The 27,748-nt window shown below is 35.9% G+C and overlaps 1 protein-coding gene across 1 annotated transcript; it reads left to right on the forward strand.

Moving 5' to 3' along the window:
• The first annotated feature begins 21,990 nt into the window (after positions 1-21,990).
• On the forward strand, positions 21,991-24,116 carry LOC110878186 (two-component response regulator ARR18). The gene is made up of 5 exons (XM_022126457.2): positions 21,991-22,608; positions 22,690-22,766; positions 22,867-22,906; positions 23,188-23,296; positions 23,406-24,116. The coding sequence occupies exons 1-5, from the start codon at positions 22,260-22,262 to the stop codon at positions 23,845-23,847; spliced, it is 1,017 nt and encodes a 338-aa protein (XP_021982149.1). The 5' UTR covers positions 21,991-22,259; the 3' UTR covers positions 23,848-24,116.
• Positions 24,117-27,748: the final 3,632 nt, after the last annotated feature.

The following is a 27,748-nucleotide window of genomic DNA, read 5'->3' on the forward strand; positions in this document are numbered from 1 at the left end:
CCATTTATGTTGGCACGCGTTTAAGTTGTGCCGGTCGTGTCCGACGTTATATCGGTAGCTTGCAAAGGCTTCCGGCCAATATCGGGGTTGACTGGGTTGCCGCCCCTTCATAGCGTCAACGACGCTCGTGACGAGAGCTAGCTCTTCTTCGTGTGTCCAAGAGGTCATCGGTCAAGTGGGTTGGGGTAGCGGGTTTGATCAAGTGGGGTAGCGGTGGACAACGATTGTTTGGGTTGGGGTAGCCGTTGGGGTTATATTTATAATGATGTTGATGGGTTGGGGTGACCGCTTGGCTTGGCCAAACGGTTAAAATTTAAATTTTAAAATTTAAACACCCCGCTATGACATGGCCACCAATCGAATAGGAGCCCGCCACATAGGATCGCTAGCCCGCCCCACGCCCGGCTTTAAACTCCTGCTCCTTGGGCCACGCCCCAACCCAAGCCCACCCGGGGTGATGGCTTGAGCGTTTTCAGCCAACCCACGCCCGAACCCAAACACCATACCCCACAGTCTTAACTCCAATTGGATAGAGGGACCCATGTGCAAATTACTGAAATAAAAATAAAAATATATAACAATAATTAACCTCATCCCCTTCCCTGAAATCTGATAACCGGTGACCACTATCGTCTCCGGTGACCATCGGCCACCGCCACCATTACTACTACTCTAATCAAATCACCACCAAGAACCTACAACTCACAAATTATATTGAACATGCTTATCACATCCTACAAGCCGACGACCCACCCATCCCCTTCATCCCTCTAATCAGATTCGCCATCGAAACTTGCAACTTGCATAGATTGAACCAAATCACTGACTTACGAATTTTAGGATAACTTCTCATCTCCTTCATGGAAATTGATTCAGGTACAGTAGTTAACGAAGACCAGTTCATGGGTTTTGAACCAGAACTGTGGATTGGACGTCAGTATATTGATTTTGATAAGCATTGGTTTTGGTATGCCAGTAATTCATTTTACCTGATGTAACTTAAATATAACACGTTTTACATACAAAAATTCCTCATATTTACCATACTTATGCCAGGAATATAATTAGAATAGCTAAGTAATTAAGGGTTTATGATTTTTGCATGTTTTGATGAAAAGGAAGTGTTTTGGAGGCAAACAAGGCTGGAAATTAAATAGAGGCAGAAAATCGGCTCAAGTCGATATAGCTGTTTTGGTAAAAAAATCGGTTAAAGGATAACGTAACAAAATTTGATTTGTGAGGTAGAGTGCTTAAGTGTTAAACAATGATGTAATTGAATATGAAATGGAAATGACAATGGACACGATGATTTATACGAGAAAAAAGCCCTTGATCTTTAGAAGATCTCCTGCATAAAAAACCTCAGGTGATGGAAACTACTGATCACCAACTATATTGAACAAAGAATAATGCACAATTCAATACAACTTTGGATGATGATTGAGCTCAATACAAGTAATCGCTAGTGTGTGTTAGTGAGAGAGAGTATTCGAGAGTTGCTATGTGTGCGAGTAGTGACTTCTGTTGTGTTTCTAATGAACTCATCACCCCCTCATTATAACTAGAAATATCTATCTAACTAACTAACTAACTAAACGAAAAAAGTGCAAGCCCCCACGATCGTCCATAACGACTACTTTACATTGTGCACGTGCTTCATTCAAAGCATATTCATCGAGATTCCACCTTAGACCAAGTCCACGTCGCCCATAACCTGCATACAAACATTGAAAACATAGAGAACAATTGTTAGACAACATAAGTAATAATAAGGATCCTTGATCCTCAGACTCCCTGCATCATCCGCTAAGAATAAGTGATCCACGCAACATCTCAGGATACATGATCCAGACTTATCAGAACCCATGCCCTAACAATTGCCCCCAATATGGCGGATGTGATATGAATCAAATCTGTCATATTTTCGTTACAAGCGGACTAGCCGTTGCTGCATGTCACTTGTCGTTACAAACTCTGACGTCATTGATGGGATAGACTACAACAATCATCACGCTATATAGGGTTAAGATAGGATTGAGAAACCATTTAAAGATCAGGACATCCTCTTTTGAATCTCTATTCCGAAACCAAATCCGGTATTCTCCTTCTCTCTACAATCTATTCTTTCAAAATTCTTCATCTCCTCTCTTCCAATCATGGCGAAAATGGCTACCAGATCCTTACCCGGCAAAAGCCTGGATATGGATAGTGTGCCCCAAAGCCAGAACCTGTTGATGAATCCTTCTTCGGAGCTCTGCAAGTTTACCGATCCTGAAATAGAGGGTTTGTTCACTTGCTTCCCACCGGAGACCATCTTCCGACCGTTTGATTCTTCGATGAAAAGCGACGTTGTTTCACCCACTTGGGTGTGTTTCACTTCTTTACCCTTCCTACTTGGCTATAACTATCTCTTTACTGACCTAACCCAAAGATTCTTCACTCTCACCGGCATTAGCAATAGTCAGGCAATGCTTATGCTTTGGAGGGTCTTGCATACCATTGAGCAGATCATCAGCAATAAAGGAATCGATTTCAACCTGTTTGAACTTTCCTATCTCTATTCTCATGTCACCCATGGCTCCCATCGCTTCTTATTCAAGGCCAAACCTCATCAGCCTCTTCCTATCCTTAAGACCACTCAAATGATTCCACATGGAAGAATCAATTCTTCTTTGTGCGAAGGGATTCTATTCCTCAAGGGGATAGTCTGCCCAAAAAAGTGGATCTTAAAGGGTAGGATATAGGATCCTTAGATAACCACCGTAGAGATTATTATTATTATTATTGCTGACTTGTCCTTTTCTCTGTTTGCATGTAGTGACCAATGTTGCATGCCTTGCTAATCTACCCGGCACTGAAGAGAGAATCGCAGCGTTCTAGGCCATCGACTCAACAATCAGGATATTCAAGCCAAGGATAAAGGATTCAGAAGGGAACACTCCCACCTCCCACACAATGTCGAGTAAGTACTTGTATATATTTGAATAATATAATTCTGTATTGAATAAATTGTATGAAATAAGAAGACTTGTCTATTGTTTCTAGAATAGGTGCTCTGCGATCCACCAGCAAATCAGCCTCCAAGTTCGGACTAGATGACATTGACAGCATGATCTCTCCTCACTCCATAAAGAAGGACTTGGCCAAGGGCCAAAGCTTGCCGGAGGCCAAGGCGGTGACCACCAGGACCAAGGTCGGGTCTAAACGAAAGAAGCCTTCAGAGCCAGAGGAGGACAACTTCGAGGTTGAACGGCAAATTCATGAATTTGTCACCAAGGTAAGGATCCTTGATCCATCATTGGTAGACTTGTATTAACAATGATGCTTAATTGCTTGAAGCTGGTGGTGTAACCGAGGTTATCGTCACCCACTTGCTTGAGGTTCCATGATTCCTCCTCAAGCTTTTGCTGCTCGTGCTGAGGACATAATTCTGCCATCATCTTTTGCCTAACCTAGGCCGGGTGTATGCTTCATTGTTGCTTCGTATGTTGCGCTCGTTTTTCCACCAATCGTGAGCCCTCGCTGGGAAGATGCCGATTGCCCTTCGGGTTTTCAAGTGTCCCGGACATTCACTATTGATGAATGTCACCTCAATGCTATCGAACCACTCGGGCATTTTGGTGACGCCTTCATTGCCGGTGAATGTCCTAGGGTTGCAAGCAGCGAAGTGCTTGTAGTTGAACGAGGTTGGCTTAGGTTGGTCGACTTTGGAATCGAAGGAAGATTTAGGGGTATTGGCGGTGGTCCTACTCACTGTATTGGGTATCACTTGGGCCATTTTCTTGGCCATGAATGAAAGCATCTTTTTGTTAGTGCTCGACTTGGAACCCTTTTTAGAGTCTGAGAAGCGGTTGGAAGACATCTACAAGATTGATGAAAAGGGAGGGATGAGACTTGATCATAATGTGTTTGAAAAAAAAGAATAACTTGTATAGTTTAGCGTGTAATATGTCACGTAATACGTAAGTTTCAAGTAGTTCACATAAGCGTAACAAGAATTCACATTGTATAATCACAAATAATGACAAAAAGATTGTAAATTTAGTTTGTTCACGACGAATTATTATTGTTAGAGATTGCGAGTAAAGTGTGATTCGGCCTTTGACTTTGAAATGAAAGGGGTATCAAATGTAAACAAACACATCAAAATTGATATAGCATAAAAGAGATTCAATGTAAAAATTTGGAGTGTCTCAGAACGAAACTAAGACTATTCCAAAGTGGTTGAAAATCCTTTTAAGTTAGGGAAACATGCTTTGGCCTAATAGGTAGAATACTCTCACTAAGGTGCAGTTAACGGTATTCACCCTTTTGTTTACTACATCTCCCTAGTCAATTGAAAATTCAAGACTTTGGCGGGATTGAAAATCGAGGAGTGGGAATAGTTATCAAGATGCGGGTTTCACCTCTAACTTTATAACGTCGTTCCCTAGGTGTGGTTAGTACTTACTAAACAAGGTAAGGAAATAAATTCCGGCTCATTGGTAAGGGTCCATTAGAACGAGAAATGGAAATTCTCCATCCAGGTATGGATATCACTCCTAACTTGATGATACAGTTTCGTGAAAAATCGATAAACATGGATTGAGGGATTTCACCAAAAGGAAGGGTTTTCACGCTTATTTTGTTAAGATCGTCTCGTTTGTGAAATAAGAGTGTGTTCACGTCTTCATCTGTATTGTGCTTGACTTTATATCTAAGCGTTGCGCTTTGGCCAAATTGCAACGCTTCGGTATGTGTAAAAAGATAAGGGGCGTGTGTGAATAGCCAAAGCCCTTTATATTGCTTGTAGTGTCATCTGTACTCTCTTTACCTACTTTATATTACTCGTATTATGTCATCAAATATATTTCTGAACATTTGTCACGCTTAATTATTTAGGCAATGTTTAGAAGAATGCAATAAGACTATTGCCTCCATGATGTTTACCACAGTCTATCTACTGTATTAATTTCTGATATCTTCTTGAATGAAGCGACTTTAGAGATTTATTTCAAAGAAATATGTATGAATGGTTTAGAATGTTGTGTTAATCAACATTTAGGTAATTACCTCTTAATTTTTTTTTTTTTTGAAAAACTTTTTTTATTCGTAAATACCACCTAACCTTTTTACTTGCAAAAAAAATTTACCCACTACTTTTATTTACAGCAAACATCATACCACTAGACCATTAGGTTATGAGTAATTATCTCTATGATGAGTGGAAAGATATCCATGGGGTTTATGATCTATGATAAATGTGAAAACAATTTTACAAAGATAACCTAGAAAACTGTATAAATAGTTGTACTTGATACATCAAATGTGTTACATAAGATGATTATGTAACCATCTAAGTGCCTCCTTTCTCTTAACACATATGTTCAGTATTACATACACGTGCTTATTGTAGTTCACACAATTCTTTATTATTGGTTCTGTAATAAACACTTCATATGGGTCATAATCAAGCTATTTATATTAAACGACATTTATATTAAATGCTATTTATATCAAATCCTACAAGGCAAAACAAGGAATTGACACTTAAATTAGTAAACAAAATAAGGGGTGGTCTAAATGCATCCTTCTTCTTGTTTTTAATACCCCCTGCGAAAAGATTAGTTTAAAATTTGTCAAATTTCACCCTTCTAAAATAAATTTTCATGTATGTTTTATATATGTATACACATACACACACATATATATATACGGGAGTGATAGAAAGAAAACTCACTTGAGTTAACAAAACTCAAGAAACCTTATGTAACAAATTTTTTTCTAAAAAATTAGGGAATGTAAGTTACATGTTATTGAACGTTTCATAACAAAAAAAAAAAACAAAAAGCGCCGAGGGGATTTTTTATAAAAAAATTAAAAAATTCAGTTTTTAGCGTGTGTGTGTGTATATATATATAAACACTAATCTTTTTTAATAAATTTATTAGAAAAGCCCTTCGGCGCTTTTTTTTTTTTGTTACCAAACGTTGGATAAAATGTAACGTACATTCCCTAACTTTTTTGGAAAAGCCCTTCGGCGCTTTTTTTAGTAAGTTTTCTCTCTATAATTCCCATATATATATATATAAGAAGAATTTTTTTGTAAAAATAAAAAAGAAAAAATTTCAACCAATAAGAATACTTCATTTAATTTTTGTATATAATATTTGTGTAAGGGTGAGTATATTGGTAAACTTATATGGATCATTAATTGGTAGTCTTCCTTTTTAATAAGTAACTAGATTAAATTTGTAATTTATTTTCAAAAAAAATATATTTTTCAAAAAAGAAAAAATATATAATTTAAAGTGTAACATAAATTACGAGGTATGTAGGATAAATTTCAATATGTGTAGGATAAATTTCAAAACGTGTAGGATAAATTTTGATATGTGTAAGCAAAAATTTAAGTGTGGAGGATGATAGTGTTTATGAGTAATAGTTAAAGATAATATTAAATGAGTTGAGAGAAAACGATTTAATGTTTTACATTTGTATCCTTTGTTCTTTTTCTTCTCAAATGAACCTTCCCCCATATATAGGGAGAGGATTATGAGAAAACTACATATAAATGAGAAAACTAAAAAACTAACTAAAAAAAGACTAAAAAACATACCAATTTTTTTACAATTTTTTTTATAAAAAATCGCTATTTTATATATATAAATATATAAAGAATTTAAAAAAAAAAAAAAAAAACTTGTACTGCACATGTGCTTTTGAGTTTAGTTTAGCTTTTATGATTAGGTTTTTTTGGAGGATTAGAATTAGGTTTTTGGGTGTGTGTGTGTGTGGGGGGGGGATGGGGGGTTTAGGTTTTTTTTTTAGGGGGTGGGGTGGGGAGGGGGGGTTTGTTTTTTTTTTTTGGGTTTATGTTTAGGGTTTAGTTTTAGGTCTTCGGGAGGGGGTGTGGGGGGGAGGGGGGTTAGGTTTTTGGGGGGTGGGGCGTTTAGGTGTAACACCCCGACCACGTAATACAACAAACCGCGACGGAAACGTCGGGGAGTCATGTCACAGAATCATTGTTTCAGAACATATGGTATTTGAAGTTTTGTTTTATATCGTTAATAGACTCATTGTTTTGTTACAAACCAAATAAGTACAAACGATTGTCTTTTAAGTTTTAAAGTCACTAAGGCCTGCGTCCTCCTATGTGAAGTAAGCAATCAACAACCATCATGTAATAGAACCTGAAACATATGTGAAAAACAGTCAGCATAAAAAGTTGGTGAGTACATAGATTTTGTATGTCAAATTCATGGATTTGAATTCATATTGCAATACCTCGTCCAACTTCGAGAGATGTCGAGTATGTACCTTGAAATCAAAAAGTGTTTGATATTTCAATATGTTTTATCAACTTTACAAGCTGATAAAAGTAAAACAAAACCTTGTAGCCATGGATCTTGATCGAAAACATTTGTTTTGTAAAACCGAGGAGTAAATCGTCTTTGAAAGAACACATTGTATGGTTTATATCTTTAAGGGAAAATCATTGCATGGAACTGTTCAAAAACCATTTGTCCTTGTTTTAAACCAATCGTTCAAATCGTCCGTTTTATCAATTGTTCATGTTATAAAACCAGTCGTCATTCGTCTGTGTTTTAATTGTGAAAACTTTTGGTCGTTCTTTAATGAACACATTCAAACCTGTGTGACTCGACTATACCACCCATGGGGTATCTTTAATAGACCCTGAAAGATCTCTTTAACAAGACTAACAAATCAACAAATGATTTGTTAATCAGAAACAGATTCTGGTGTTACCCCAAACTATCCACCAAATCTAGTGGATAGCCCGATAACGGGATTGTCAGTCCTATGGTACCATAACATACATAGCCTGATAACGGGATTGTCAGTCATATGGTACCATAACATACTACTGGTCGGCTTGATCAAAGCTAATGAATGTCATTCGTGTTATGAATTAACGCACCAACAAGTTCGTTCACATTATTGAAATCGTCGTGTCTTATATAAACCATAGTATTTGTTTTGAAAACTTGAAAAACATTTAGCACATATGAGTCATCCCAAAACAATTGAAAGCATAAAAGAGGGGATCTATGTACTCACTTGGGATTGCAAAGAGTCCTCGAATCAAGTGAAATAACAAAGCTTCAAACGTGCCCTAACATCGGGTAACTATGTTAAAGTAACGGTACATAATCGGGGGAATCATATAGAATGAGGTCTTGTAAACCAAATGAGTGTTGGAACTGATATGAAATGGTTTAACAAAGTCTACATTCTGATTTGGAATGAATCCTAAGTGCTTTTGACCCGTTATGACCCGTTAAGGTAGTTTACGCTACTTTAACGTGTCATTTGCGTAACTATGCGTTCGGATGGTTAAACAAGTCCTATGATAAGTCTTAAATGGCCAAACATGTTTGAAAATGTTATTACATTAGTTTATATGTGAAAAATTTGATTACATAAGCTTTAAACGGATTAATGCACGAAAAGGGCATTTTGGTTATTTTCTAAGGGCATCTAAACAACGTATCATACAACTAACTAAATGAAGAAATTTCTGCAAAACATGGGGCCTCGCGTGGCATGCCAGAAACAATGTGGGGTGTCGCGTGCCGCGAGGGAATGCAATATAGTTTCAGTTTTTGATAGTTTCAGTCCCTGCACACATTTAAGCTTGTTTTTGGCGTATTTAACCTCCGTTAAGCGAAATTTCAAGCTTTATAAGGACGTTAAAGTATAGGGGACTTGAAACATGCTTGGAAAGGTCGTGGATGTTGGTTCGTTCGGCTGTACGGTTGCGTTATCGGTTAATTACGACGAACACTTTAACTAGCGCGAAAACGATCCAAATTACGTAACGATGGATATTTTTGCATTCTTATCACTAAAATACAGTATTTTAATGATTACAAAAATTTTTGGATGTGCATCGTGATCCGTATTAAGAAATACGCGAATCGGCAGACTTTCGCAGTTTGTCGCAAATAGTCCCTGTGACCAAATAAGCATGTTTTTGCCATACCGAACCCTTCAACACTTATTTCTAAGTTATGTAAAGGGTATTTAGGGTATGTTTAGCTTATGCCATTGTTCCGGAGTGTACGTTGCGTTAAACTGATTACGTTTGCGTAACAGTTTACGTATAACTTCCGAAAAAGTTTTTGAGAGTTCGAAATCGTACAAGGATTGAAATGTGTAATTGTACAAACCTCGAGAATGAAACACAAGATATCATTGGATTCGAAATTGTTCGGAATTGTATACTGGTTGTAAAGTCCCAAATGTCATATTAGGCTTTTGGTGGGAGGGTGAATTTAGGTTTTTGGGGGGTGAGGGTGGGGGGTTAGGTTTTTTTTGGGGGGGGGGTGTCAGTGGGGGGTGGGTTAAGGGGTTCAGGCTTTCCGTATTATTGCACATGTGCAGTACAAAAAAAAATTAACTTTTTATATATGAAAACCTTCGAAATTAAATAATAAAACTGTAAAAAATGTATGTTTTTAGGCTTTTTTAGTTAGTTTTTTTATTTTCTCATTTAAACTAGTTTTCTCATTATCCATCCCTACATATATATATATATATATGTATATATATATATGTATATGTATATATATATATGTATATATATATATATATATGTATATATATATATATACACATGACACACATATGCATACATACATACATACAATTTTCATGTATTATACTTCAATCATCACTATTTTCCTAAAAAACCATGTTGATCTTCCATGCAAATACATTTTCATGCTTTAACATAAAACAGTTTACCATCTAATCAAAACACATACTCACGGCTCTCTCACACACAAACTTGCACTTCCATTTTTAGTTTGTGTTAAAACCATTTTCATGTATAGAATTCAAGTGTGTGAAGAATCCAAGTATTTGTGAAACAAATCCACAAAAATCATAGTCAAGAATCAACATTAGGAATTTTAAGTTGGTTTATACCTTCTTGAGAACAAGGTGGGTTTTGTTGATGATTCTTGAAAGAAAAAAGCTTCCAACTCTTGAAAACGCCTTGGAATGGAATTCAGATATTCAAAGCAACTTGGAATGGCTTTGAAGGCACTTGATTCTTCAACAAATGAACAAAGTTCAACAATGGATGTGTGGTGTAGGTGGGTTCGACCGGGAGGAAGAGAGGGAGAGGTGAGAAAGAGTGTTGTGAATTGTGTGGTGAAGTTGGAGAGTAAAAATGGTGTAATGATTGATTTATAGGTTAAGTAGGCTTAATACTTGGAAGATGGTGGTGTTGAGAGGCACCTATGGCTGCCACATACCCCCCCCCCCAAGCTTATTCATCAATATATTTAATTTAAATAGATTATGTTAAATACTTGTATAATTAACGGGTATTCAACAGATAACCAGGTGTAATACTTTGCGTTTTATTCAAGATTTATGGCGTTAAATATTATTTCTACTAATTTATAAAAATTACCTTGCCATAATATTATAATTGAATCAGTGGTTTTAATGTTCAGCGTTTTTAATATAAGTATACCGGTGTTATTAATAACTGAATCAGTGGTTTTAATGTTAACTCACATAGTGACGGCATTTTAGTTGCGATAATTAACCAACATCAGCGTCATTGACTTGGAATAACTCTCATAGCCAACATTTTTAAAATGATGATTCATCGTTGTAATTCAGATTCACTTAATAACTTACACTGTTAATTGCGAATCATTGTTATTGTCCGACGACTTTTAAAATATTCACCGCAGTTTTAATTTTTTTTTTTTTGGTAAAATTACAAGTTTTGTCCTTTATCTTTATAGCACTTTTCAGGCGGTGTACTTTTTAATGAATGTTGACAGGCGGTGTCCTTTACTAGGTATTTTGTTGCAAGTTTAGTCCTTTACACCCAACCCAGTTAAAAAATCCTGTTAATTGTTGGGTGTAAAGGACTAAACTTGCAACAAAATACCTAGGTAAAGGACTAAACTTGCAACAAAATACCTAGTAAAGGACACCGCCTGTCAACAATTAACAGGGTTTTTTAACTGGGTTGGGTATAAAGGACTAAACTTGCAACAAAATATCTAGTAAAGGACACCGCCTGTCAACATTTGTTAAAAAGGACACCGCCTGAAAAGTGGTATAAAGGTAAAGGACAAAACTTGTAATTTTTCCATTTTTTTTGTAAATATTTTTAATTTTGAATATTTTTTTCTTTTCATTAATCACGTTTAGGTCTCATTAGATTATCTTTCTTTTCCATTTTAATATAATTCTTACTCTTTCTTCAATTCCTTGTAATTTCAAGACTTGATGATAATAGAAATTCTCTTTTACAATATTTTTGCCTAATTATTTCTTGCATAATGCATAAACACTCATGAATACGCATTCTAATTCCAAACCAAGCAACGCATCAAGATTCTACTTTCTTTGGAATGTTATTTCATAAGTGTTTTTATTATTTACATTCTTGCATATACTTAAATGCCTAAAAACATGCTTAACTATGATTTTTTAGCATATAATAACAAATAAAACAACTTTAGGGACTAATACTAAATTTTTGAAAGTTGCAGAAGTCCCTGCGGACCGTATCAATACCCCTTGTGGTTCACAAGGGGTGTGTTTGGTAGCAGACTCGCGACAACTTGCGTTTTCTAAATGTTTCCCTCCGTCTAGCCCCAACCAACTCATTTAGTACCGCAAACCCTAATCCTACTTATAAATACTAACCCCTAACACCTCCTAACACTTTCACCACTCTAAAAACTCTCTCAAACTCTTCCAACCCATCCATTTCTCCAATTTTGGGCAGTGAATTCAAAGACCAAAATAATGAGGTTTGGCTTTCTTATTGCATATTTTTTACTTGTTTTCTTCTTTCCCATACTTGAAAAAGCCTCTAGGAGTTATACCACTTGTTTACCAAGGTAAATGAGGATGGTAAATCACCATTTTTGAGGACTAATTGGGATCTTCTTTCTTAAACTTTATATAAATGTTTTCTTTACTTTGTTTTTGAACTTATTCACACTAAACCAAGTTACCAACAAGTTTCCATGTTGAAGGGCTTGTGTTAAGGTAACTTCCAGAAACTTTGAGGCTTATATGCCTCCATTTTATATCCTTCTAAGTCTTTATGTAACCCACAACCAACTATTTGAAGTAAACCAAACCAAGTCTCCAAAAAGCAATGTTGGAAGGCTTGTGCTAAGGTACAAATGGTCATGTTAGGGACCTTGGTTCTACAACTAAAACTTCCATCATCCTTCACTTGGTTACTTAGCAAAATAGTTAGTTTTCTTATGCATCCTTTCCTTGTATTCATGACCATCCAGATCATCAACTATGTTGTTGATTTTATGCAATGGTGAAACTCTCGAGGTTTGTGGATTACCCTACCTAGAATACTTGACTATAAAATAACAATTCATACATATAATACTTTCCCCTAAACCAAACCACAATATTAACTAAGCCGTGGTTGAATGTTATGTGTTAAGGGGGAGAATATCCTAGTCTTGGATTCATTATTTTGGACTTCTAATGGGTGTTTAACACTCATTAAAAACAAACACTAATAATAGTGTCCAAATAAATGTCTAGGTGGGATACATTTTATGTATTTTCATACTCGTAATTTCCGATTACTTACCAATCTCTAATCCTTATACTCATACACCTTTGTTTACCATTTTATGATGACTTCGGTGTTCCATCCCCCAAACTCGCTCACTCGCATCGTGGGGGTTTTCTTTGCAAACCATGAGTTCAAACCAGACCCTTTTATGTTTTAAACGCTATTTGGGTTGCAACATGTATTCGTACAAAACACACATACACACACATATAAGCCAACTTATTCAAAAACTCAATCCTTAAACGTGTTAGAAGATTCTTATGTTTAACGATCTATCATTAACTTTGCAAGCCTCCCTTAACATGTATAGCCTTATAGTAGCACACAGCCCCGTTTTTTTGGCCTTATTTGCTTTGGCGATAAAGATATGCTAGTCCTAAACTCTACATTGATTTTTAGCTTTTGCATGCAAGTATGATACATAATTTAGTATGCTATAAACATGTGGATTTGAGATTGATTCTTATATATGCTATGTAATCAAACTAGTATGCTCACCCACATAATTATGTGTTGACTTATATTTCATACATGTTGCAGGAAACGTTTGAGATGCTATCACAAGAAACTACTTAAGGCGGATTTAGATACTCACATAATCTATCTATGCAATTGTGATGTTTTAGGCATGAAATTTTTGATGTTGTGTTTCTGTTTTTGAATAATTTAATGTTTTATTTAATTATATGACAATGAAAATTTTAAATCTTAATATATCGCAAATTTAGTGTTATGATGTCTTTGAACAATCTATTATGTCTCGCCTCGATGTTTCCGCCATCGGTTAGGGTGTGACATACTTGCACCTTTGACTTTGTGAAATGAATTCTGTCAATTATGCTTTGCATGAGATTAGGGTTTACATGTTCTTGAGTAACAAAGCACATTCTTATTCATTTTTTGAAGTTGATATTTATTGGCGCCTAAGCCTTGAAACACTAAACCCGTTAAAATCAATTTGTGATTTTGATTACAACCTAATCGTGTAGGAACCCTAGGTCTTATGATTTTGAACCAGGTTTGAACCTTGTTGTAGATCATTATTTCTAATCCAAATTCTAAGTAGTTGCACCCATAGTTAATACAATTTTCTTAATTAGTTATAAATCATTGGATAATTCCAACACCTTTTCCAATAAAAAAAAAGAATAGCAAGCTAAATAACTTTGAATTCATAATCAACTAAGTTTTAACATGAACCACAGACTCTTCGTGGATTCGACACCCTTATCCACTTGCTACTAGTTTTTGGTAATTAGGACTTTTTAATTTATTTTTGACCAAACTACGATACTCCGATCATTGTGAAGTCAACAGTTTTCCTGCTAAGAATATCTATAAGTTAGAAGAATCAAGCTGAAGACTCGAAGATGTTGAAAGAGAAGTTTAAGGAGGTTAAGAAAAGGAACCGAGTTCTGGATAAAACTATGTCCGAACAGTTAGTGTATATCAAGTTTCAGTACGAGATAATAATGAAGATGTATGAGATGCTGCGGGGAATCAACGCAAAGATGGTGTGGAACCCATATATAGCTTTGATGATCTCTTCAACTTTTACAAGTTTAGGGAAGAAGAAAATGAGCGTAAGGCTGAAGCTGCAGAAAGAAGAAGGCAAGCTGGTGCAGTTGATCAAAACATTGACCCATCTAATGCTCACAACCTTGACATTGGATCATAGATAGTTGAAGATGAAGAAAGTGATGAAAAGCTGGTTGATCGAGATGAAATGCCTCATATCGTTGAATGGGGGCTCGAGGAGGATACTATTTACGAAACTGAAGATTGAGTGAATCTGTCACCTAAGTGACCTTATAGGTTCTAGAAAGAAAGAGAGAAAATTCTAGATTTTCATCAAATTGTTAAGGTTCACAAGACGGAAAAGCTCGACAAAATTATTGCCTGGAGGTACTACAATTTGTAGGGGTTGTTTATCGTGAAGCGAAGAGGTGGGGTTATTCAACATTTCAAAAAATTGGAAAGATATGAAATCTCTTCCAACGTGGGATGCTCATGAACTAGGAAACTTGGATCTGATAAACCCAACGAATAGTGGAACAAGGTCAAGCTTAGAGGGTCTGATTGCACGTGAATGCTACAAAGGTTTTAAAATCTTCACTCCTCAAAGACCAAGATAAAGGGTTTCTAAAACTAACATGGACCCGATAATGGGTAGAAGTCGGGTTGCTTGGGTAACAGATCCAGCAAAGGTAGCGACAAGAGTGAAGGTGCCTCTAGAGCAACCGTGATGCTAAAGGATTTCAAGAAGTGGTTCTACGATCGAATGAATGGAGAGGCGGTGATCAAGAAAACCAATGATTTTGAAATCATTAGAATCTTTGATCCAGTTGACTTGTTTATGTTCTGATTGTCCAATTTAAATATGCTATTTAGGAACAAGATATAGGTGGGTGCATGTATAGAGTACCTTGAGGAGGGAATGCTATTTCAGAGAGTTGTTGAAAAGGCTTGAGAGAAGAAAATTATGATGATGGAGATCATCTAGAGGATCGAAGACTGAAAAAACAGGAAGGAACCCAAGCAGAAAGAAGTTGAGCATACAGTTGCCGAGCATGCCACATAAGTCTCCTCAAACATACCAGTTCATGAAGCAAGCCAAGATGCAACTCATATAACAAAAGAAGTTGTCAAAGAAACAAAAGTGTTGGTGCAGTTTTTGTGTCCGATGCTGTTCGAATAGACTAGTTTATTTTATGTTGATTATGTAATAGTTAGTGAAACGGTCAAACGAACGTGTATTGACCCGCTCGTTTGAAGTGGTCAAACGAGAGAGTTATTTGTTTGACCGTGTATGTTGCAAGACAAGGGGGTGTGGCTATAAATACCAACCCTTAGTCATTTGCAACATGGGAGAGAGTGTGAGGAAGGTTTTAGACTTGGGGGAGAGATCACCACTTGGTCTCTCCCCGGATGTATACTCCTTTAGTATTTGTTCGGTTTGTTTGTAATCGGGCCGTTTTGTAACGTTAAACTACCGAATTAATACAAGGAAGTTTTGTTTATCCGTCTCTAATCTCTCCCGTCTTGTTTAATTGAAATCAGTGGGTCACACTTGGATTATTGTTCTCAGCAAGATAAAACATCATTTTTTATTATGGCCCACATGATGATTGATAAATGATTTGTCTGCCATTACATAACATGAGCTTAAGGGATGTTATTTTTTAACAAGCCATACATATTTAGGTGGGCTATACGAGGATTGAAGAATGATTTTCAGCGTTTCACATTAGTCATGACAAGGTTATTCAGTAGTTGGGCTTCTTTAACTTTTGTCGCTAGTTTGGGCTCACTTTCATTGATTGGGCCAACAATATAGTGCACAAGAATCTTGTACAATTCCTGTACTTTGTTGGGCTAAGGTTGTTTCATTGTTTGGGCCTCTATTTCATGAAACACTATTTTTGACAAGTTGATTCGTGAGAAATTGTTTCGGAATTGCAAAGTGGGGGTCGGATGTTCGTGAAGCTTATGTGAATCAAGCCTTTTCAACGTCAAATTCGTACGGGTTCGGGAGCGCGCGGAATGATGAGGCATGATGAAAACATGATTTTTTTACGTGGGGTAGTCACGGTTACCGGTGCAAATGTCAAAATTGGCGACGTGACTATTTTGGGCCAAAAACGGTATATTTATTACCGTACGTGAAAAATGTGTTTTGTTATCGGTTTGTAAATGCTCGAAAGAATTTTGTTTATTGTCATGTTCTCGCATTTGGTAACGATTAAAGGAACCTAGAGAGCTAAGACCGGTCCTAACGAGTTCACAAAGTCGAAGAGTTATGCCTATGATGGATGTTTTTGGATTAGGTGTTAGCAGAACTTTGGGGGGACACAAGTCGGATCCTACGGGGCTAGGGGACTTTCATTATCAACTAGAATATGCAAAGAAGAAAGTAGCTTTCGTGATTTTTAGAAAAACCAAGAACGTTTGAAAGATTCGGCTCAGTGGAGAGAATCTGTTCAGTGTAGTTGACAACAGTTCCGCTCAGTGGAAGGAATTTGTCAAGGTTTAGAGATTTTACCAAATAAATTGGGGGATAAAAATTTTCATATGTTTTAGAATTTCTTCGGTAAATTTCTAAACGCAATCACAGGTGGTGGAGTTTGTGTTTTTTTGGTGATACCAAAGGTTCTACGTGGAATGTTTTGTACAGACACATATTTGAGGATTTTAATTAATTCTCCAGCCAGCGTGAAGGGTTTTGCACGGAAACATACGCTATCTAAAGTCTACAGTAGTTTCAAAACATTGTTCACTGAAGACCTGGGGAATCTTTATGAGATTTTACAGGGATCTGGGTGTAATTCAATTCGTTGAGTTCGCAAACGATGTACTTGGTCAAGCTGACATCCTGAGTACTGATGCTGAAGATCCGTAGTGCATTACGTGGTCAACTTCACAAAGGCGAGACAATGAGATCTGGATGTAGTTCAACTAAGCATGCTGGTTGAGCTTGCAAGTGATATACTCGGTCTAGCTGACTCCCTGAGTGTTGATGCTGATGATCAAAGTGCATTACTTGGTCGATTCCACAAAGATGGTTTACAGAAGACAGTTCACCAGAAAACTCTACCGATGTAGTATGCTTGAATGAAATGGAGTTCTTATGACAAGATCAAGACTTGATGCAGTTTTTAAAGAATGGAACCCTTATCAAATGCCGGTTGGAGTATTGGAAGATCAGCGGAAGATCAGTCAATTTAGCCTTACGAGGAGATTGCACAACACCCAACATGGATACGCATACTTTGAGGGGGAAACATTATACGAGAAGCTTCAAGGGTTTGGTATTGCTATGAAGACTCAAGTCAAGATACTACTTATCTGGATCAACGGTCAAGGGGGAATTTATTAACACAGAAAAGATGACATCAACAAATACTTGACTGAATATCGATTGCAGTTGCATTTTCAGCATTCGACATCAACGGACAAGGGGGAATTTGTTGGTGCGGTTTTTGTGTCCGATGATGTTCAAATAGATTAGTTTTATTTTATGCTGATTATGTAATAGTTAGTGAAACGGTCAAACGAACGTGTATTGACCCGCTCGTTTGAAGTGGTCAAACAAGAGGGTTATTTGTTTGACCGTGTGTGTTTGCAAGACAAGGGGGTGTGGCTATAAATACCAAACCTTAGTCATTTGCAACATGGGAGAGAGTGAGGAAGGTTTTAGACTTGGGGGAGAGATCACCACTTGGTCTCTCCCCGGATGTATACTCCTTTGGTATTTGTTCGGTTTGTTTGTAATCGCGTCGCTTTGTAACGTTGTACTACCGAATTAATACAAGGAAGTTTTGTTTATCCGCCTCTAATCTCTTCCGTCTTGAACATAATCACACACTAATCACGAGTTTCGGTCCGAATCTTGAACCTACAAAATGCTTCAAACAATGAAGCTACACAAACCCAACCGACTTCAGAGGAAGCTGAAGGCTCCTCAACAAATGCAAACCAGAAGGCTTAAAGTAAAAAACGCTCAAGTACGCAACCATCTAGGGGATATTGTTAGGGCCGTTGAGACCGTTGGTAATTGAGTTAATTTTTTAGGGTTGTTTTAGGAATGGCTTAAAGGCCAAGGGGATGAAATTGTAAAGTCTATAAGACTTATCAAATGTGGCATTGTTTTCCTAAAAAAAAACTCAAGAGCCATTATTTATATCCATATCTTGCCCACTTTAGGGTTTGAGGGTTTTAACAAGTGTTTACTAGGTGTTTTGTACTCCGATTTCGTAAGCTTGAATCAGTGAAATCCAGGAGTTTATTGATGCTATCATATAAGACTAATCATCTTTAATTGTTGGTTTATCTAGTTTTCTATAACTTTCATCCAATTTCATCTTATTTCATAGTTTATATTATTCAAACACCTAATCAATAGGTGTTTGTGTAACCATCACTAGTGCTCTAGTGGTGGCTAGGGTATTTAGGTTCCACTTATGGTGGGCCCGAGTGAGTTTTCCCCTCCAGATCTCAAGTTCGAGTCTCGGTGATAGGGGTTTTCTATAACTTTCATCCAATTTCATCTTATTTCATAGTTTATATCATTCAAACACCTAATCAATAGGTGTTTGTGTAACCATCACTAGTGCTCTAGTGGTGACTACGAGTATTTAAGTTCCACTTATGGTGCGCCCGGGTGAGTTTTCCCCTCCAGATCTCAAGTTCGAGTCTCGGTGATAGGGGTTTCTCATTGAGGGGTTTAAATTGGGGATCCATTGTGTGAGGGGGCTCTCTAGCGCGGACTCGGTTAAGACAACGTATGCTAGACCTCCCAACATTCGTGAATAATTCACACCTTTCAAAAAAAAGAAAATGTTTGTGTGTTTCATCAATCACTAACATTGTGATTCGTAGTATTTGGGATCTATAATATATATCTTTGGTGGCTTGTTTTGTTGTTTACATGCTTGAAACTGTATACGTTTATTTTTCTATTAGTATCTTAAACAAGTCTAAACGTTGAAGATACAACGGTTTCATTGATTGCAATGTTATATTTCTACACATTATATACCACTTAATTAGGGAAGAGTCACAATTCCATTCACATTTTTACCTCGTTTCATTTTAGTACATTGACGACAATGCAAAGCTTTAAGTGTTGGGATTAGGAATTGTGATTGATTGATTGAATGCTTATAATAGATAAATATTCTTTTTCGAAACTTTAAATTTTAAACTTTCCACCTTTCTAAGGAACACTCTCAAAGTTAGTCAATTGTTAGCCATAACCAGTAGATAATCGAGTTATGCGTTGTCCTAAACTTAATATAATAAAAGTTGATTTCATTTTGTAAGTTTTAGGATGGCTGAGAAATAAGTCCTGCTCTGCTGCCCTGTGTTAAGCAAAGTGAGTTGGAGTATTCCTATTCAAGTCAGTTTTTGAAAATACAGTATGGAATATCCAGTTACTAAATGAAACTAATAATCAAGCATGTGATCCATATCTGTAACCCTTAGTCCTTCGGTATTAGATGAGTTAATTTAGCTTAGATAATAAATGATTAAGGCATTTAGGATTTGAACCCTTTGTTTAACCAATTATTGTCTGAAAAATAACTCATTTTAAGACGTTGCGGATTAAGACGCGGTCCAAACTGTGTCTTATGCTCAAAATCAACGCGTCTCGTAACCGTTTTTGCAGTAGTGCAAAAGCGCAAAAGTATTTTCTTTTAAATAACTAAATTTCCTACGTTACAAATGTGTAACACTAAAAAGCAACGTTGTTACATATGCAACAAATGAACTAATTCTTTTGAATAAAATTTTTTGGGTGTTTTGTTTTTCTTCAAAACTTTTAAAAATGTGTATATTACGTACCCTAAATTTTTTATAAATGAAATTGTTTGTTACATACGGTTTTCATCAGGTTCCCTCACCTCAAGTGTGTTTTCATTAAAGTATTCCTTTGCACTATCAACCTAATGAGAAGGAACGCGTTCCTTTTACATTAATACCGCTAGGCTACCAACTTTTAATATTTGTTTTTTTATGCTTTTACATTAATCAGTATATGCATGGAAAATTAGAGATAATAAATTTGAATCTTATTTTAAAACACCCTGATATGATATAATTAAATATTAATTATTTAATTATAACATATGTAAACATGTAGATATCTAAATTACCTAACATGTTCAATTGTCATATATAATACTAATACATAAACCCCCAAGCCACAGAAGAAGCTTTGGGACTTTCCAGAGGATCACGAGAATGCCGATATTAATTCCTTTCCATCCTAAAAGTATATTTTTCAATGGTTTGATAAGCTGTGATTTTTTGTCTCAAGAACCCCGTGATTTAACTACAAAAAGGATTTTACACACTAAAACAAAAGCCACTTCCATTAATTCCAACGGCTGCCACACGAGCAAGGAATTATTGATTTCTTGGTGGGAATTCAAAGTTCATTCATTCATTTAATCGAATTTACCTTATTATATGTTATTTATATTTGAATATCAATCATGAGATTGTGAATTTACTGATATTTATAAGGGATTTGGAGATGAAACAATAGTTTCAACAACTCCTTGTTTTTTAATAATATTTCAAAACGAGTTGGAAACGAAATAATATTTATAGTTGAAACTCGGTTACCCCTTACCTCAATAAGCAATACTTAGAGAATTAGACAACTATAAGAGGAAATGATGTTTGATTAATTTGAAACTAACATGCTTTGGACCTTAAATAAAAGGTAGTGTGTTTTTACCACTGAAAGACCTATTATATATATGCATACAACTTGTTATGCAGCCTAGCTCCCACACAACTGTATGTTAGTTGGATGGGAATAATCTGCTTGTGTATGTAAGTAATTATGTGAATATAAGAATATTGTGTAATAATAATAGAAAAATAATGCATAATATGGTTATAAAACCTTTTGATTTATACAATCAAAGCAATAAAATAAATGTCTTTATGAAAAAAAAGAAAAGAAAAGAGCCTTTATAGTACTCAAAGTAACTATTAGAATATTCTAAAATATCAATTAACTGCATTGTTTTACACAATTAAGTATGTGATTAATACACCTTACATACATTCAAATCTGAACTTGTATTTTATTGCTTTAAAAATAGTGAAAGTTCTTATAAGTATATAAAATGACTACGTGAGGTAATTAATATTTAAACATATATTATATTTGTAAAAAACTAACAACACGCCAGAAGATATTACTAGGAACCATGATAGAGAAGCACACATACAACACTTTAACTAGAAGACCAAGCAAACCACGACTATACAAAATGAACACTCAAACAACTGGCACTTGAATGAGCACCTGAATATAACAAACACCTGAACAAAAACAAACAAACGTAAATAGTTATTGATAGGGAAACAATACCCCCAAAAGTATTAATATAATTATTAATATAATTTTAAGCCTAAAAGAAACAGTACCAAAATGGATGAGGGAATACAAAAGTAGAATGCAACGGTGTGGATGACGAATACTTAAATACATAAACAATATTGAGCATCTCATTTAGGTTCAATCCATAGCACTGTGAATTAAAACATGCAAAATTACCTCATGGATACATTCAATGAAGATAAAAGAAAGGTCATTTAATTAGGTACATAAGTTCTGAATTGAACACACACACGTACATCAATACTTCAACAAAACCAACATCCATCCAATTTATAGTTATATTCTTCTAGCAAGGTTTAGTATAATCATTGAGGTCTGTCTAAAACATTTCAGTTTTCACTATGCTGATCCAACATATTTTAGGTTTTTATATTAAAAAAAAATGTTATACAAAAGTTTAATATAATATTTGATTATTGAATGGGCCTCTTCATGTTAAACCATGCTTATATAAATATATAATAAGCACACCACAAGTATACATATATATATAAAGAGAGACAGAGAGGTGTTCCTTGCTTACATTGTTAGGGGAGATCCTTTCATTTACAGCCTTCTTTAACTCTGCCTGTATGAGCTCACCCAAGCTTCAATCTTCCAAAGAATAATCTTCACCTAGTTCACCTTTGGTGTATGTGAGAGAGAGAGATAGAGAGAGAGAGAGAGAGAGAGAGAGAAACCCTATATAACTGTACCCTTGACCATTCAGTCTCAAGCTGTGTAGGTTTCAAATCACCCCGTATAGAAATGAAGACAATTGATAGCTTCAATAAAGAAGAACATGAACCACAAGATCATACCAACAAGAAAACCACTATTGTTCCAGACCTACAAGAAGAACAAGAACAAGAAAAGGAACAAGATGATGATGATGATGTCCAACTAGAACAGGTTAACCATAATTCACCGAGTACAAGTAGACCCAAAAATGGATCAACCTCAAGCAACAGCACAGTCGAAGAGAGCGACAAGAAGAATAACTCCGGGTCGGGTTATGTGCGACCCTATGTTCGTTCCAAGAATCCCAGACTCCGGTGGACACCTGAACTTCATCTCCGATTTATTCATGCAGTTGATAAATTAGGAGGCCAAGAAAGTATGTAATTAATAAGTCAGGTAATTTTCTATATAGTGGATGCTCGGTTATGAGGAAAACTAATTAACATGATCTATACAGGAGCAACACCCAAGTTAGTTCTCCAGATGATGAACATCAAAGGTCTTAGCATCTCTCATGTCAAAAGTCATCTTCAAGTAATTATTTTCTTTTCATTACTTTGACTTTACATGCCATTTTATGTCTATCATATGTATTATTTTATAATTTCTGATTCATTTAAATTTGTGTGATCAGATGTATAGAAGCAAGAAGTTTGAAGACCCTGAACCTCAAGGTAACAATACATAATAATTGTATATAGAACACCTCTAAAGAGGGTTTACAAACGTTTAGACTTGGAAATTTTTTTATTCATTTAGATTTGGACATCCTTGTAAACGGGCGTTTAGCCGATTTGGCTTACTAAAGATCAATCAAATCAATATGGGATGTTGATTATTGAACTAGCTGGAGTGCATGTAGCCTCGCCAAATTAGGGCAATGATCCTAAAACTTATTATAAGTAAGCTAATTTGTACAAATTCTACATAATGCCAGCTTGAATTATTTTTGCAGTTGATTCAGAACAAGGGTTTCTTTATGAAGGAGATGATCATCATATTTACAACCTTAGCCAACTTCCCATGCTCCAGAGTTTTACTCAAAAACCAATTCCCAAGTTTAGGTATGAAATCAAACAAGTTGAAATTTGATCTTTTAATTTTTATATTTAAATCATGTCACTAATTTGTATTCCCACTGTCCATTTTTTCTGTCTATAATCATTCGGACAGTTTATGGAGTCACGATATGAGCCCGGATTACAGCCATTTTGTGGATGGACTTAGCCATGGAGCTTATGGTTCAAGAGCAGGGAGATTCATCTTCAACAATTCTACTTTGACACGTGGCCACGAAAGCAATAACACCGAAGAATCGTTAAGATTAATTAGAGATCCCAATGGATTGTCAAAAGATGATCAAATCCAAGATAAAATGGTATTGAAAAGAAAGACAAACAACCAACTGCAGGATGAAGAAAATCCCAGTCTTGATCTGAGTCTTTCACTACAAATCGTTACCCAAGAACATGATGATACAAAACACGATGCGAGTAATTTATCGCTATCATTGTTTTCCTCAAATTCTACTAAAAACCCAAGTAGTCTAAGAAGATCAAAGCATGCAAAAATAGATGAGGGTAATAGTAGTACAACACTAGATTTGACTTTGTGAAAGAAACAAAAGTCTATGGTGTTCAAGTGAGATTCTGAAGGTACTTTAATATTAATATATTGTGCTGAAAATATATTTTTTTTATGGGTTGTTAATATTCACACACCCCTTCTCTCTATCTCTCTCTATATATTCCATATACATATAGAGAGAGAGAGAGAGAGAGAGATAGAGTGAAAAGTATGTGGGAATAACAATTTAGGGATGTGGGAATAGAATGAGCTTTTTTTACGTCGCAAAGGCGTAAGGATTGTTCCTCGGTTGTGTCAGATTGTTCTACCAACAATGTACGTCGTGCTATCATCGATTTGTATTACTCAACCACAATTCACTTAATAATCCAAGTGATATTTTAGGGGATCTAATAAGTGTCATATCTCAAAGATTAAGGGAAGAATATCGTCTCTAACATCTATAACCCTTTTTCTCTTCCGGATCAGCGTCAAATCATTTAGGGTATGTTTGGCAAAAGTAGCTGGTGGCTGGTAGCTGGAAGCTGCAAGCTGGTAGCTGGTGGCTGGAAGCTGGTAGCTAGTAGCTGTAGCTTTTTAGATATATTTGGTGTTTGGTAGAGTAGCTGGAGCTTTTAATAAAATGTATAAAATGACCAAAATGAAAATAACTAAAAATTTAGAAGGTTGGTGCATTAAAAAGTTCCTTATTTTTAGAGGTTAAACTACATATCATACAACTAATTAAACTAAGTAACCATAAGGTATAACCTCGGAAGGTTATTCCCTATACAATTATGGTCACAATATATGCTTGGTCGGATCCTAACGATCGACCAAACGGGTCGGATTCGAAAGTCTAAGCGGTTGTCAAGACCGCTTGACTTACGACCCTAAACAAGCACTAGACTAAAAGTGACGAGTTAAACATGTTTAACTAAGTTAGAAAACAAGTTTGATATTAAAACAAAGTGTTTTGATACCCGAAAATAGCTTCGACGCAAAATACGCAAAATCATGTATTTTGACCGAAACTTTGACTCGTCACTTCGACTAATCGACGTGGTAATCACTAGGTATTGTCACAGGGGACTGTAACCATCGTGATTACGCTCACGTTGCAAAGTTCGAACGAACTTTGTGTTGACCAATTCATGGTCAAAGCAGAAAGTCAAACACTGTTTGACTTTCACGCTTGAAAAGCATAAACAAGCATGAAAGAAGCTTACAAAGGGTCCAAACAAAGAAGAATTGATCCAAAACACTCAGGTATGAAGTCTTAAACTTCAACTTAGAGCATATTTTGAATCAAATGTGAGGAATGAATGAGAAACCCACTTCTATTTATAGTAAGTTTGGATCAAGGAGATCATTCCATGTGTTAGGAGGTTCAATCTTGACCCTACACTTGTGCAACATGGTTTCTAATACAATGGGAGCTCTCAAAACAAGTCCATAGTATTGAAAAATTTCATAAAAGACCCTGAAGTTCAAGCTGGTTGCTGAAAATAGACTTTCTATCAAAACAGGGTCGTCGTGTGCCGCCACGGGTACCCCCCCCCCTTGCTGTGGCGCGACGCCACGACCTACCTGTGCTAGAAACTTTCAAAACTTGGCAAAAATGTTCCCTGCAACATGTTTAAGCCATTTTCGACGGGTTTAAACCCCGTTAACCCAGTTTCAAGGCTCTACAAGGATGTTAAAGCATAGGGGACTTGAAACATGCTTGAAAACATCTCGGATGTTGGTTCATTTGGTCGTACGGTTACGTTGTTCGGTTAATTACGATGAAACTCGAACGGACGCGAAAACGATCCAAATTATGCGACGAATGGTATTTTTGCATTCCAATCACTAAAATAAAATATTTAATGATTACAAAAATTTTTGGCTGCCCGGATATGTTCAGAACGTAAGATATGTGCGTAAATGCAAACTTATGCACTTTTTTACGCTTTTAGTCCCTATTGATCAAATAAGCATATTTTTTTATAATGAACCCCTCAAAGCCTATTTCTAAGTTATGTAAAGGATATTTAGGGTATGTTTAACTTATGATCAAGTTCCGAAATGTTCATTTCTATATGAATCGGTATACTTTCGCAGTTTGACACAAATAGTCCCTACGATCGAGTAAACTTGTTTTCGACACACCAAACCATCCCAAACTTATTTCTAAGTTATGTAAGGGTTATTTGTGGTATGTTAAGCCTATGTCACTGTTCCGGAGTGTTTGTCGCGTTAAACTGATTACGTTTATGCATCAGTTCGCGTATAACTTTCCAGAAAGCGATTTAAAGCTCGAAATTGAACAAGAATCAATATGTGACAATGATACACGTATTTATACAAATCCCAAGAATGAAACACAAGATTTCATTGGATTCATATTTGTATGATGGTCGTAGAGGCACAGATGTCACAGTCTCCCCTACTTTAGGAAATTTCGTCTCGAAATTTATTCAAAGGAGTCTATCTGAAGTTGTTAAACAATCGTCTTGCAGGAATCTAGGGCATTATCTATTTGCTTTGAGTAACCCATCAAGGATTTCCATGTAAGGCGTAACTTTATCGTTCCCTAGTGGGTGCTTCCTTAGATAAAGTAGGAAGTGGGAACGAGTAATTTGAATAATGATAAAAATCAAACTAACCAGTAGTTCTATGGGTATCCCTTAAAAATCTAACTATTAAGACAGAAAGATCTTGTAAGGATTTGTATTTCATATCTCCAGTGGTTACTCTTCAGAAGCGAGAATGAATGGATGATTCATTTTCTCCAATGGATTCTTCGTCAGATATGGAAATGAAGGGTAATTGAAAAAGATATTCATTTTCCCCGATGGATATTTCTTTAGAAGCGAAAATGAATGGATGATTCATTTTCCTCAGTGGGTACTTCGTCAGAAGTGGAAATGAAAGAATTATCACAAAGAATATTCATTTCCCCGATGGATTTTTCTTCAGAAGCGAAAATGAATGGATGATTCATTTTCCTCAGTGGGTACTTCGTCAGAAGTGGAAATGAAAGGGTATTGAAAAGGGTATTCATTTCCCTAATGGATATTTCTTCCGAAGTGAAAATGAATGGATAATTCATTTTCCTCAGTGGGTTCTTCGTCAGAAGTGGAAATGAAGGAATCGATTCAGGATTATTCATTCCCCAATGGATTTTTCTTTAGAAGTGAAAATGAATGGATAATTCATTTTCCTCGGTGGATACTTCGTCAAAAGTTGAATGGATTTATTTATTTTCCTTAGTGGATATTTCTTCAGAAGCGAAAGTGAACGGATGGTTCATGTTCCTCAGTTGATACCTCATCAGAAACGAAAATGACAAAGATAATGCAGGATTATTCATTCCCTCAGTGGATATTTCTTTAGAAGTGAAAATGAATGATCAATTCATTTTTCCCTCAGTGGATACTTCACCAGAAATGGAATGAATTTATTCATTTTCCTAAGTGGGTATTTCTTCAAAAGCAAAAATGAATGGATGGTTTATTTTCCTCAGTGGGTACTTTATCAGAAATGAAAATGAATTTGTTCATTTTCCTCAGTGGATATTTCTCAGAAGCGAAAATAAATGGATAATTCATTTTCCTTAGGGGGTACTTCATAAGAAATGAAAATGAACATGGTTCATGAATAGATTATTCATTTCCCTCAGTGGATGTTTCTTTCAGAAGTGAAAAATGAATAGCTAGTTCGTTTTTCCTCAGTGGGTACTTCATCAGAAACGGAAATGAATAGAGTTAACTTTAGTTTCTTGTTTATGTTGGTACATGACAAAACTTAATGTGGTTTCTGTGCACTAAATTCCATAATTACGTATGCATCCATAATTACGTAATTCTTTGCACAGTCCGCACAGTTTGTTTTATAATGTGTAGGGGGTAGAATTGGTCGAACACATAACACGTAAGCACATAATAGTCACACAATTGTTCACT

The sequence above is a fragment of the Helianthus annuus genome, chromosome 9, assembly GCF_002127325.2.
Source record: "Helianthus annuus cultivar XRQ/B chromosome 9, HanXRQr2.0-SUNRISE, whole genome shotgun sequence".
Taxonomy (NCBI): domain Eukaryota; kingdom Viridiplantae; phylum Streptophyta; class Magnoliopsida; order Asterales; family Asteraceae; genus Helianthus; species Helianthus annuus.